General features: G+C 33.5%; 1 protein-coding gene across 8 annotated transcripts in view; it reads right to left on the bottom strand.

Moving 5' to 3' along the window:
- The window catches only part of METTL15 (methyltransferase 15, mitochondrial 12S rRNA N4-cytidine), a 372,683-nt gene that overhangs the window by 278,360 nt on the left and 79,058 nt on the right, over positions 1–15,265 (bottom strand). For 7 of the 8 annotated variants that reach the window (XM_082476635.1, XM_082476636.1, XM_082476638.1 and 4 more), the window contains 2 exons: positions 9,530–9,595; positions 1,759–1,895 (listed from right to left, as the gene is read on the bottom strand). In XM_082476635.1, the coding sequence (XP_082332761.1) occupies positions 1,759–1,895; positions 9,530–9,595 (203 nt within the window). The remainder of the gene's footprint in view (positions 1–1,758; positions 1,896–9,529; positions 9,596–15,265) is intronic. The other variant, XM_082476632.1, reaches the window with a different exon arrangement.

Genomic DNA, 15,265 nt, shown 5'->3' with positions numbered 1-15,265 from the left:
CTTGGGATTTCTTTCTCCTTTTTTTTTTTTTGTTTTTTTGTTTTTCACTTTCTTTGATTCCCGCTTTTATCTGTATTAATTACCTCTTCCTGCTTTATTTTGATTTATCTTATTGTTTTTTAATTAATTTATTAGGTTAGGCAAAGGAATTATTTTGTCGATGAACTAAAAATATCTCAGTAAGATTTGAAACAAGATAGTATAATTTAATAAAATGAGATTATTGTGTGATGGGTGAAATACATCCCATCTCTATTAAGACATGTATACCTTTTAGCAAACCATTTAATATGTGTAGCTAATAGTTTCCACATCTGTAAACTGAAGAGAATACAGAGCCTCAAGATTCCTGTTAAGTAAAAAATTACGCCTGATAAAATTGATAATTTTAAGCTCCATTTACGAAACTAGGGTGTCTGAAAGAATAAGAGACCTTGGGAATCACTGCCTTTAGAAACGATAATATCTAAGAAAATTCAGGTTGTCTATGATAGTGAAATATAATGGAGACCTATACTCATTCTATAAATGTTCAGGTCATAATCAAGTGAACTCCTAAGAAGCTGCACAAATATGAATGCCCTAGTACAAGACCTTCTTAAAGAAGGTGCATCTAAGTTACGTTGCTTAAAATGACAGAAAGATTAAAAAACAAAAACAAAAAACTACTATGCCATTAAACCACATCCTCATATTTTTCTTAGAAATAAAGAACCTGGGGTCAAATGGGTTTCCAGGGACTCCATAAACAGTGTGATCTTGCAAACAAAAATCTAGGTATATTTATTTACACTTTTATTGGGAGATTTAATCACATTGATGGATTTGCAAAGAGTCTGGGACCTGAGAGAGGTTGAAAAAGACTATTCTAGATTAGTAATCCAACTTTCTACCTTTAGTCTGTGATTAAACTATTCTATGGTCATACTTTTGCTACTTCACCAAAGAGACCTTTTCTTTGTTGGATAGCTACAACTAGTAAAAACTCTAGTTTACGTCAAGTCAAACTTTACCTATAAAATTCTCATCTACTTTGTTGATTTCAGTCTCTGGAGCTTCACACAGTAGAACAATTCCCCATTACAGAAAACAGCCCTTTACATACTTGGAGATTGCCATCCTAATTCCAAGATATTTTTCTTTTTCAGGCTGGTGTCTTTTAAACAACATAGCATATGGACATAACTCATTAATTCAAAAATTTTTCTCTATAGGAAGATGCTTTTACAACTCATGAAGACAATAACTTTATATTTTTTAAAAGTTTCTAGTAAATGCTCACTAATTCTGATAAATGGATAGAGTGCTCTACATTTACTTGTGAATTTCAGAAAGATTTCAAAGAAAGCAATTGCATTATTGTTTCATGAATTCTACAGAATTCTACAGAATTTTTACATATTTATTAACTCCACTAAATTCTTAGAAACTGTAACTCATAAAGTACTTTAAAAATGTTTTTAAAGTATGGGTTATTTGTCAAAATACTATTCATGGATGGATTTCAACACATTTTCAAATTTTAGCCAAAAGTAAGTTTTTGTATTTATACTTACTTACAAAGGATAAATGCAGTAATATCGTTATTTTAAGTGGTTCTAAAAATATCATTTACATCAATTCTTTTTGGATAAAAAGGGAGGAAATACTTAGCGGAGTGACGTATAGTATCATACAAGGGAGAACAAATTCCAAGATGGACTAAGCTCCATAAAACTTAGCAACAAAATTAAATAACCATACAAGTGTATTACTTACGGGTACAATTCTGAAAGCTGTTCAGCTATTGCATAAGCTGTTGGGTCTCTGTCTAAGGCATACAGAGTAATATCTGACTCCTTCTGTAGAATAGCTCTCGTGTGTCCTCCTGAACCAAATGTCATATCTAGAAAAAACTAGCCAACACAGAAAAAGAAAATTACCACTTAGCATACAAAATTTATCCTTGCCAGCTACCTTATTTCTAGACACACATAATGCTTTTCAGAGCTGATAGCAAATAGAAAAACAAATTACTTTTTTTTTTTTTGCCTAGAGTTCAATTTGTTATACATGAGGTCTGGATCAATTATGAGTGATCAGTCCAAAAGAATTTGTCAGAGTAACAGCAAAATGATAATCTTTGTCACAGGCTGGCCAATTCAAGGCAAATTCGCATTTCCCCCCATAAGTTCAAATTAGCCACAGTGTTGTGCTGCTAGCTTTTTACTGCTTTCAAGCACCTGACTAAAAATGATATTTCCAACAATTTCTCATCATTTGGAGACAGCTTACAATTGGTGTGGCTCACTTTATCTCAAGTTCTCTAAATGCTTTATATTAAACATAAAAATATTCAAGAATACAGAGAGAGAGAGAGAAAGAGAGAAAGAGATTATACCTAACAGTAGTCATAGGACAAATATTTAATTAACAAATCAGACCTGAAAAAGCCCAGGGCTTAAGTCAAAACACCTGGGATAAATTATAGCCTTGCCACTAAGTAGCTACATAGCTTTGGAAAAGTCATTTAAAATTCCAGGGTTTTTAGATTTCTCCAGAGTTTAAAAAGAAAAAGGAGGTCTAGAAGAAGATACCCCAATACCTGCCTAATTGGTAAGGTGCCATATAATTTCTCATCTAAACCAAAACACTTTTGGTAGTAAAAGATTTGCCAGGACAACAGGATACAAGGTATGGGAGTACATATGTTTAAATGCTTGGATCATTGAAGATACACAATGAAGTTAATTGGATCTGAATCAATTTCTTAGCTATTTTATTTGGCCACACTTAAAAAAAAAATGCTAGCCCACTTAAAAAAAAAAAAAGCCAGCTGGCAGTTGGGCAAGAAACTAGACCTGGACCATAGAAACGTAAGTGTAAACAAGGTAGTTGACTGTAGTTGGTTTGCAAGTCAAGATACTCAGCACATCCTCTCAAAGTTACGCTCTTAGTTTAATGTGCTCTCTGAGTAAGTCTCACTGGTATGATGAAAATAAAAACAATTATTCCAATAATACTGAATGCTGTGACAAATAACATATACTATAAGTCAGACTGGTAAAAATATTTAAACATATAACTATTTAAAAGTTCATGTGTACATTGCACAAAGGAAATTCCTGTAATGGATTTGAACATTTCCCTGCCCTGAATGTTACAACTTATTTCAGGGAGAGTGGTCAGAGACAAGGCACAATTATGCTTTGATTTTTTTTTTTGGCTACAAGCTACCATGCTGAGTCCTGTCCTCTGATCATGTCCTCAGAAAAGTTAGCCTACTAACTTTTGGAGGAAATCTTCTGATCAAAATTGAGAAGAGGAGGGATGTAAAATATAAGATGTAAATGTGGTTAAAAAAAAAAAGGTACAAGCACTGCTTCTTAACATAAATTTTTTAGTATAACTTAACCTTGCACTTCTATCACTGTCAGCACAAAAGGTATGGCTACATATATTTTTCACCTTTTAAACAGTAACTTTAAAACAACACTTAAAGTCTTATTATTGGTATGGCTGTTAAGAGTACATATTTAATCTCAAAATTGAATAATTTCCTCTTCCAGTCTGTATACTTATTTTATGCATCTATGAGGGTAAAAATCTTCTACCATAGCTCGCCTCAGTTTTAAAATTGCTAGAGGTTTAGCATGATTTAAACAAAGAACTTTTCCAGGCAAAAGTATATACCACTTTCTTGTTATACCCCGATATCAAGTCTTATATAACCCTGGACTTAAACTAAGAATATATCAAATAAAATAATTTGCATATGATTACCTTATCCCAAGCCAGGAAAGTCTCAATCAATATTTAAAAAGAAAAATGCTTATGATTAAAAATATTCTGGAAAATGTGAGATGATTATAATTTACATGATTATTTTTTAATATATCATGATTATGCCCTTGGAGATGTACTGACAATCAAGGAAGTTTCCATAGGAAAAAAATAATCTATTATTACCAGTCAAGTGTAAAACAAAGCAAAAAGTGGGAGACAAATGGGATTTATGAAACTAGAACTGAACCCCACAATATGTTCTGGGTTAATAGGTGATTGGAGCCATCGACTTCCATTTTTAAAATTCTAATGTACACTGTCCATCAAATATAGTAAGTGACATCTAGGCCTTATGAGTCACCCAGCACTACAATTGAAAAGGGAGCCAATTAGTTTTTCCATTCTCCTGGGTCACTAACTTGACATAAGACCACATTTTTTAATTTGTACAACTTGAAAATAAGGTGACTGGATGATTTTTTTGCTTAACAAATGCACAAGAACAACATATCTGAATGTTTCAAAATAATCCTTTTATGAGTCTCAACTATGTATATATGCAAATGTTTATCTTATGCTCCAAACATATATGGAATTCTTTCTTTGACATTACCTGATATAATTTATCTAAAAAGCCGAACCCATATAATACCAAGAGTTTTTTCTGGTAATTTCACTCATCACCTTTATAACCCTGGCCAGATCATTTTAACTCTCTGAGATTCAACTGCTTCATCTAAGAAATGGGGATAAAATGTACCCTTGTTTACCTCAGATATTTATAAAGGTTATCTTATTTCTTCCTTAAAACAATGAAGTAGATGTTAGTAAATTTTACACACACAGAAACTAAAATTACACTAAGCTAGTAAATGGCAAATGTAAGAATTGAATACAGGTGTACCTGGCTCTAAAACCCATGTTCTTTCTCCCATTGACTCTGCATTAAGTCAACAGAGTCTATATCTGCACACTGCTTTATGACTTTCCAAGCATTAATGTTTTCCTACTTGGTCTAACAAATACTCTGTAACAGAGTATGGAAAAGTGGCATTATCCCCATTTTTACAAATAAAAAACTCAGGTTCAGAGAGATAATGTGACTTAAGATCATATTAATAGTAAGTGAGGGAAAGAGAATTCTAAACAAGGTCTCACCAACTCTGAATTCTGTAATTTTTCTGAAAAAAAAATAAAAAGAAGGGAGGGAGAGAGTGAAACAATAAATAAGAAAAAAAACAAGGGGATGGTATAAGAAAGAATCATGGCAGAGATGGCTTTACAAAAATTATACAACAAAAGTTTAGTGTTTTATAGATGACCCATTCCCACTGGAATTAAGGCTCTTGAAAAGCCATCTTTCTGTATCTTTCTCTCTCTCTCTTTCTCCCTCTTCCTCTCTCTCTGTTCCTCTTCTCCTGTTTCAAGAAGATGCCTAGGTATCTAGAGCTTTAGAATATATGTTCTTTGAGGATATTTGCATGGAAGAAAGAAAAAACTTTCTATCTTTCCTATCATTTGAAGACAACCACTTTTGTATCTTTTAGTTACAAACAACAACACAATTCAGAAAGAGAGAATGCTAGTTACCCTGGGTAGGTGGTATCTTTAAGGAAAAGAGATGAGAGACTTCTTTGAAATTGGGTAGAAGAGAGACGGAAAAGATGAACAAATTCCAGAAAGGCGCAGGACCAATAAAGTGACTGACAGGTGGTAAGATCTCAGAGCAGCTGGCTAGATGATGGACTGAAGGGGAAGGACCCTCAATCACAGGGTTCCCAACGTTACCAGAGATTTCCATGCCTCTCTATGGCACAGAAGTAGCAGAAACTTTGGTCCCAGAGGGTCTACAAAGGTTAAAACAAAAGGCATCTTAGGGGAAATTAAATGTGACATGAGGTGAGTAAGAAGGTGCAGGGTCTCTGCATAGCTCTGGATGGTGTGTGGGGTCTGGGGGATAAGTGAAATTGATGGCTTCTCAGCACAGGGAGACTGGGGATCAAAATCAAAATGAAGGTGATTTAAAGAAAATAAAAACTAGCATTTGAGGAAGAGGATTCATCACGACAATTCTCCAACACTGCCTCCAATTCAACATGGTAGCATCAGTGCACAGTAGTAGGTGTTTAGTGTATATTTAATGATGTGATATGAAAAAAAAGCTCAGTCTCCCAATGTAACTATGATAAAGATTGCAACACTCATTTGTGCATATGAATTCAAGATGTAAGACCCATTATGATAGGATCACATAAAATAGTCACAAGATGCCCAACTTTTAAGTCATTTAACGTCAGTGTATTCCTAATATTAGCAATTGATTCATTAATGAACAGAACTTTTTCAGAACGTTAATAATGATCTGTAATTATATAACTCTATAGCACCATGTTTTTATTTGCTGATCAGTCTCCTTTACATTTGAAATAAGAAAATGAACATTTCTTATCTTATGTTAGCTCTTTTAATCAAATACAACTAAATGATATTTTATCCCATGGTCTTCTAAATATCATAGAAAAGATTAGATTTTACTTTTCACCGTGATGAGTCACACTTGAGTAGTTGAGCTATAGCTGTGGATCTGATATGGACATGGTACAGACACAGAATTTCAGAGCTCAGAGGGACATAACAGACTATTCCACCCCCTCATTTTACATATGAGGAGACCAAGGCCCAAAGAAGGTAGCTGGTAGCTAGTTGAGGGCAAAGCTAGTACTAAAACTCAGATCCTGTGCTCTTCCCACTTCATCTCATAATACTCCCCCATTGAAATTATATAATCACACTGAAATAAAAACAATCGTTCTTTGGAAAAGCATTTTCTTAATATGAAGATATATACAAGTGGGAATTCTGCACCTTAAGCCTCCAACACAGTTAAAAACAACCACTGTTCTACCATTTTAATTTTAAGACTTTATGATGATAAATCTGTAGAATTAAATTCCAAAGACAATTATGTTTTATATGTGGCCTGAAAAAAATGTCTGCCCATTATGTGTAATAGGAACTGGTGAAGACTGACTTCTTGACAGGTTACAGTTTTCAAATTGATCTTGAAATTAAAAACAAAAAATTAAAACACCTAAAATCATAGACTCATGGGTGATTAAAGCTAGAAGGGCCTATAGAAGTAATCCAAATATAATTCCATCATTATATACCACTCTGTCTTTCTAGATTATATCTATATCTCTTTTATACTTCTCAAATGTGATATCCTTTAAGACAGCTAAGGCTGCTCTCTGAAGTGGGGAGACTGACAGAAATCAAGGGATTTGCCCAAGATCACCCTGCATAGACTAGATATTTAAATGATTTGTTTTTCCTAATACAAGACCTCTAATCATTGAAATTTTCACACTGGAACAACACTGTTAAAATTGGACAGTAAAACATTTTTGGCCATGAACAATATGAGGGCAGATCTTCCAATTACATTTTTCTAATGTTGATTAGTCATTTCCAATCTGTGAAAGATTTTTAATAGTAAGTTCTCATCTGAATTTGGAAACAATATGGCCTTATTTCACTTTTAAATTTCTTCCTATGAATATTTTCTTTTCTGGCAATTACTAATTTTGAATGTTTCGAATGAAAGTTCTTTTGAAAGAATTTTAGTTAAACTTCACCTATTTGTAACTAGCTTCATTTTGAAATACTGAAATGTCTCAGGCATATACTTAACTTTCTAGAGTTTTTTCAGGAGGTAAATTAAAATGCATGGCATTAATTAATAATCTGTATATTTACAGAACATCCAATATAGATAAGGCCATAGAAGGTAATACAAAGATAATAAGTTATGAGCCTTCCAGCTTGGTGAGAGAATTTAGACATGCACACAAATAATTATTAGTAAAAAGAAATCAACAATATAAGAAAGGTGTATATAATATTTTACAAGGAGTAAAAAAGTATTAATTTTAATCAGTAGTGAGATGAATGAAATTGAAGTAGGTTACAATTCAGCTGGGCCTTGAAGGCTGGGCAGAACTCAGAGCTCACCCTTTCTTCTCACTCTTCATATTCTCCAAATCAAATTAGTTACCAAGTCCAGTTGACTTTACCATACAAATATATCTTACATCTTTCTACTCACTTTTTAAATTCAGGCCCCTATATTTCTTTGCTTTATTATTGCAGTAGCCTCACAACTCATACCCATACTTCTAATCTCACTTCTAATTCTTCTCGCTACACTGTTAACAGGATATCCTTTCTAAAATAAAATTGTAGCATGTGAAATTCCTACTTAAACCGTCTCACAGGCTCTGCAAAACTACATGATAGAGTCCAAACTTCTAGGCAAAATGGACAATATTCTTCATATTCTGGCCTCCTCATTTCTTTCCAACATTATCTCTCACTACTCATTTCTTTCCAACATTATCTCTCACTACTCCCAGACATGAATTTTACAACATATTCTCTAACCATACAGAAGTATGTGCAATAATCAAACATGCCAAGCTGTCTCATGCCTTCTCTCCCACTTTTCCTTGTTCCACCTCTCTCAAATTTTATTCCCAAACAATTATGAGAATCCTAGTATGTCCACAGCTCTATTCCAAGAGTTAGAAATACAATAGCAGGCCGAAATAGACATGGGTCCTGCTCTCATGTAGTTTTCAGCCTGGAAGCCTGAGTATCTCTAACATACTGTCCTTTCTTTCTAGAATAACCTCTGAAAGATGCCCTAAACATTTGTGTCCCTGGTGCCAAACAATAACACACAGAATATAACCAATAAATATCTGCTGGATAAATAAAAACAAGGAGAATTAGAACTTAAAAAAGGCATAGACATAGGAGAGGATATGTCAGATATAAGGAGAGCAAGTTTGACCAGAATCCAGGATTTATTAAAAGAAGAGGGTGGAAAGGATAAAAAGGGAAAAGAGAGAAACGTTAAAATGAACAACTTTCATGTATGTTACAGATACTGTTTTAATTTTTGCAGTATGTACCCTCTCTTAATCCTTGTAGTAGCAATGTAAGATAGACAAACTAGGAGCTCATGCAGGAAAGGTAGTGTAAAATCAAACTGCAGCAGTCCTAAAAGGCTAGGGTAAGTAATTTACACCATATTTGCTAGACACTGGACAGCTTTGAAGACTTCCTTTTTTAACGTACAAAAAATAATTTAACTGCCAACAGTACTAGATGGATGGTACAGTGTGAGAATATAGTGGTGACCTGGTGTAGAGCACCCAGGTAAGAGGACATAAAAGCTTGAACTGGCAATAGGAATGGAGAGTGATAACAAATGTATGCACGTTTATTTCGTGCTTATTTTATGCAAAACGTGGTGCTAAACATTTTATCTGTATTATTCATTCATTTTATATATAGGCATAAATATACACACATACACATTTAGTTAATTGAACGTGATTCTCAAAACCACACTCTGAGCCAAGTTACTATTATTATTATAATACTATTTTACAGAAGAGAAAGGGGAGGTTTAGAGAGGGCTAGGTAAGTTGTCTGAGGCACAGCTAACGAATGATGAAACCTGATGTCAAAAACAATTCTCTCTCCTGAACCTATACTACTAATTACTTTGCTTTTTTTATAGAGGTAAAATAGTAACTAGATGTGGTGAGTGGAGAAGTAAGAAAAATTGTTTCAATGATCACAAAGCATGCTATCTAGGTAACTAAGAGGATAACAGACACCATTTACTATGCAATTACGTGCCAGTGCTAACTATGCCACACACTTTAAAAACTTGATCTAGTTTAATTCTTACCACGGCCTGTACGTTAGGTAAAATAACTCCACTTGACAACAGATGAACGTGTTGGAGGCATTTACTTTGGAAAACATGAATGGGTGGTACAATTAGAGACAGAGGCAGAAAGAAGCATTTCTTCTCCCTCCCTTCCACACTGCCTCTCCATGCCCTGCCACCTCCCAGTTAGTGTTAGAAAGGCCAAGGAACAACTTCTTACTCCAGAAGAGAGAAAACTGAAAGTATGTGAAGATACAGGCAGCTTGATAGAAAGAACAAAGAGGTTTAAGAATTTCATATAGGAATAGAATAACTCTTTGTAGTAAACTTGAAACAGTGAAGTGAGGGACATGGCTGAACAGAGATTCTGAAGAGAATAAAAAAAAAAAAAATACAAATGTAATAGGCCCAATTATAATAGCAATAATCCATAGAGGGAGCAAGAAGTTTGGTTCCTGAAAATGCTCAAAGAACATTAAGTTTTAATTGTATCTTTAAAAGCTCATCCTAATCAAAAACATTGATACATGTAAAAAAAGAGTAAGATAAATTATTTTCATTATATATCCAAATCATACTATGCAGCCTTTGGAAATTTGTGCCCCGAATACAGTGTACCTGGCATACATTTACCAAAGGCAACAGAGGGGAGCTCCTTTGATGTAACCAGTGAGACAAATGTTAAGAGAGATGAGCTAGTTATTTGGATATGATATAACGGATATTCTGACAAAAAATTACTAGAAAGTAGTCTGCTTTATAATGTCACTGAAATGTTCATAATTGCTAAGGCAAATTATTATTCTACCATTGTGTGCTTAAATCACTCAAGACTATCAGCGACTTCTCTCAGGCTTTACTTATGTTTTCTGTCTAATCTGTGACAGGTAGACATTTGTCACACTGATGCATTTGGAGACCTGAAATAAATTAGAACATATAACTGTGAACATAGAAGGCCACCAACCCCATAGTCAGCTAACATTCTGAACAAACATTTGTCCTACAAAACCCCTTGATTTATTATTGTCTTGTCAAGGTCTGTTGAGTATCCGTCTGCTACACGCTTATTTTGTTTTATTTGTAACTATTACATGAGCTAATGTAAAAGGAAAAAACTCTCAAAAGAACATAAAAGTTACACCACAAACAAAACAATCAATGCATTGCAATAAATTTATCTTCTTTCTCATTTTATCAAGAGTATTGGTGTTACTATGATGACTCATTCTGCCTAAATTCTGCAGACATTTCATCTTGTAGCTTAAATTCTATCTTATTCACAAAAGGAATCTTACTTGTCATAACAAAACTTATTTTTTCTTTTCTTTGTAAAGTACGTTCTTCGATTATATTAAATAATTGGAGTATTCATCCTTCCTGGTGATGAGTAGCTTTTACTCTTACCTGTAACATGGAATAAATTTCAATCGTAAGTCCCAGTGTTGTACAATGGACTGCCATTTGATCTGTTTTCAGATACAATGGTTGAATTAACACAAACAGCTAAAAATAATATGGCTTGGGTGGTTTCAATAAGCTTAATTTCACAAAGGTCTCAGGCCCAGACAATGCCAATCTGCCTGCATCTTTTTGAATATGAAAAATAGTTTTTAATCAACACCATCAAGAAATTCAGATAACATATTCTGGACAAACTTTTCTAGGAACACCACACAGCTACTGAGAATGATAGACAGTTATTTTCTTCTAAGAATTATTAAGTATATAGATTGTTTAAAGTATTTGGAAAAATAATGTGAAAATAATACAATACTGAACTCTCATCAATGTGTTCAGCAAATGCTCTTCCCAAAAATTTTTGGTGGGGACCACAAGTCATTTTACTGATGATGGTTTCAACATGGTTCCAACATGGTTCTAAAATTAAATCCTTATCATCATTAAAATAAAACCAATGATGGTAAGATTTACTATTACTTGGCCTCCAAATAACATTAATTTTATACAAGTCAAAGCACAGCTATATATATAAGTATTGGTGTCCAATCCACTGTGCGTATATGTGCCTATGTGTATGCATGCATATAAGGGCAGGTGAGTAGGAACTTCCATATCCCTTAACTTGTTTAAACATGTGATTGAAGATTGGACAAGTTTCAGACTCAGACTCAGGATACACTACACCACCATTAAATCCTTGTGTGGAGTAGATGTTAGAAAGTAAAACTTAAGGAGTGACAAAGAGTTTCATAAGTTAGGAAGAGAAAAAATAATCAAGAAAATGTCTTTAAAATAATTCAAAATAATTAGAAGAGGCAAGTTCAATAAAATATCTACATACTTTTAGAACAAACTGCTTTCGTGACTTTCAAGTATTACATGAATTGAAAAACAAGATCTAAATGAGGCAGCAGGGTGTAAAAGAAAGAGAATGAAGGTCAAAATATCTGATTTCTGATCCAGAATCTATTATTTAATTGCCATAAAAGTTGGACAAGTTACTTAACTTCTCTGAACCTCAATTTCCTCATGTGTAAATGGAGATAAATATACAATTTTAGTTCACATCACTTTATTTAGTCCACCACATCCTTATTAGGATATGCAAATAAGACAATATGCATGAAGGAAATTTGAAAATGGTATAGTACTACATAAATAATATTAGTAAAATGTATTTTAATTAAGAAAATAATTATTCACAAAAGGCCTAAATTCCATAATAATTTATACTAAATACAAAAGTAATTTAGCATACAAAAAATATTTCACAGCTTCTTAGTTTGAAGAAACACTAACAGAACCTTTAGTTGGCAGATCGTCTTTAAAAGGATCCTCTCGATAATGTTAACACTTCTAGAGGGAGAAGTTTCAAAGAGTTTTAAATGCAATAAAAATCACCTATGATATATCTAAAATAAGACAATTTCATAATTACTCTGACTTTGCTATGTCTTAAAACTAAGAAAATATTTTTGAATTGTCTTTTTTAATTCAGCCCAAATTGAAAAAAAATACAGCTTACTAGACGATCTTTTAAATACTTACTCTTTAAAAGCAAATGTTTAAAATGTAAATATTATTATTACTTTTCTTTTTCAGATAGTAATACCTTTAAAGATTTTTATTATTGCCCTTTAAAATTTTATCACATGGGTACTTCCCCGTGGTGCAGTGGTTAAGACTCCATGCTCCCAATGCAGGGGGCCTGGGTTCCATCCCTGGCCAGGGAACTAGGTCCCACATGCATGCCAAAACTAAGCATTCACATGCCACAACTAAGGAGCCCACATGCCGCAACTAAGGAGCCAGTGAGCCACAACTAAGGAGTTGGTGAGCCGCAACTAAGGAGCCCACCTGCCGCAACTAAGACCTGGTGCAACCAAATAAATAAATAAATAAATATTTTTTAAAAAAAATTTTATCACATTACTAATCATATGCGTAAACATGGTGCATAAACAACTCCATGTAGGGACAATGAATTGGACAGTGGGGCTAATTTAACTACACTGGTATTCTGACATATTACTAGAAACAAAGCATCCAAAATTTCTCTATTTTTAACTGACCAGGAAAACTTTACACAACTTTCAATGTGGCCAGTTGACTGACAAGAAGTAACAGTCATATTAAAATCAATTATCTAATTACCTTGATAATAAAGTAAAAATTACACATTTATTGTATAAATTCTGTATGGAGAATACAGAATTTTAGAGTATAAGTTTTACATGTAGATACAAAGAATTATAAAATATACTCCTAGTGTCCTAATGGACATTCAGTCTACTTGGAGAGACCAAACATGTATCCCTGAAATGATTAAATAAATTCCAAACATGCCAATTTTTTATTGTGAACTAAAATTGTATATTTATCTCCATTTACACATGAGGAAATTGAGGTTCAGAGAAGTTAAGTCACTTGTCCAACAAAATTCCAGACATGCCAAATGCCAGTGTATAATTACATGTCAATGTTAACAAAGAGTAAACTATGTTTTACAGAAGCAAATACTCTATGCAGTCATGGTCTGAAAAGTCTCCTTCATCAAAGAAGATGGCCTCAAGTCAAACCTCAATTATAAGTAGCTAAGTATAACAGAGGAAAGAATGTGTCCCAGGAGGCAGGAAAAATCTGAAACAAAGGCAAAGGAACATTATTCTTGAATCATTAACTGATTTAATTGTATAGCATACAGGATTTGTAAAACAAAATAGACCAGGTTGAATATAAGGTTGTTTAACCTTTCTGAGTCAGCTCTCTTAGTTATAAAATGAAGTCAGAAACACTGATCTTATAGGATTACAATGAGAATGAAATAAATTTGTGTATATAAATTGCTTAGAATACTTTCCGGCACATAGTGAGTGATTAAAAATAATAATAATGATAATGATGATGATGATGATAATAATAATACCTACTACTTCCACTGACAAGAAGCACAAGAACAGATGAGAGCCCACGAAGTATAGGACTTGCACTAGGATAATGACAGGTAGAAAAGGAAGGGTTCATATGAGGAGAAATGACAGAAGGAATGCTACCATGAAGAAGTACTCATAAGAACCAAAGCTTAGTTTAGATACAAATGATAAAGTCAGAAAAAATGTCAAACTTGTCACAAAAGTTTCAAACCTATTTGCACTAAAGAATGATGACAGCACTGACCAAAAAAAAAAAAAAAAAAAAAAAACCCTGGTATCATCAGAGGAGACAATCTGTTTTTCTGGGAATCAACATGATCCTCTCAAAATGTGACCCTCTCAAAATCTAAAGCACCAATTTATAAGCGGCGGCATATTTCCTTCATACTGACGACCCCTTCTAATTTATCAATATAGTTTTACATTTAAATCAATGACAATAACAGGTTAAGAATCAATTGAAGATCACTAGCAGGGAATGGGTCATATTACAGATGGACCCTCTTATTATTATTAAAAATAATAACAAAGACTAATTAGATTCTTTCTACATGTGCCAAGCTGAGGGCTACTTTACATAACAACTCTGTGAGGTAGATGCTACTATTATTTCCATTTCATGTGGAGAAGCACTTGCCTAAGGTTGCATGGTTAATAAATTACAGAGTTATTTGAACTCATGCAGTCTGTCCTTTGAGTCTATGCTCTTAACAAAACCTCCTATAGTTTCCTATAATTTATTTTTGAGTAGCACAAATATCAGATCATGTCACTCCTCCTCTGCTCAAAACTTTCTAATGGTCTTCCATTTCACAAAGCCCTTCAAAATTTGCCCAGCAAACCTCACCTAACTTAACTGACTCCATCTTCTACTCCTCTACTTCTGGATCACTGTATTCCCATCAGGAGAGCCTTGTTACTGTTCCTCAAACAATGCCTGTCATAAAGCATTTGTACTTAACGTCCCACCTGCCTTCCCCATCACAGCACAGATATTCAAGGATGGAGCATTTGTTCTGTCTTCTCTTTCAGGTCTTTGCTTAAATATAATCTTCTTAGTAAGGCGAAAAACTAAAATTTTTCTCACCATCAACACTCATTTCTCCCTATACCCCTCCCTTGCTTTACTTTTTCTCCATAGAACTTATCTAATATAACATAATCAACCTCATATCCTTCTTTTTTATTGTGTTTATTGTCTGTGTCCCATCACTAGAAGATAAGTTCTAAGAGAGTAGATACACTTTTGTATCTCTCATACCTGGAACAGTACCTGTCACATAGAGCTGAATAGATATTTGTTGAATGTATACATGAATAAATGAATACAAACACATTGGTAACTAAACAAATTTTG

The sequence above is a fragment of the Balaenoptera physalus genome, assembly GCF_965194825.1.
Source record: "Balaenoptera physalus genome assembly, chromosome: 10".
In the NCBI taxonomy this organism is placed as follows: domain Eukaryota; kingdom Metazoa; phylum Chordata; class Mammalia; order Artiodactyla; family Balaenopteridae; genus Balaenoptera; species Balaenoptera physalus.
This window is presented reverse-complemented; position numbering and strand designations above follow the sequence as displayed.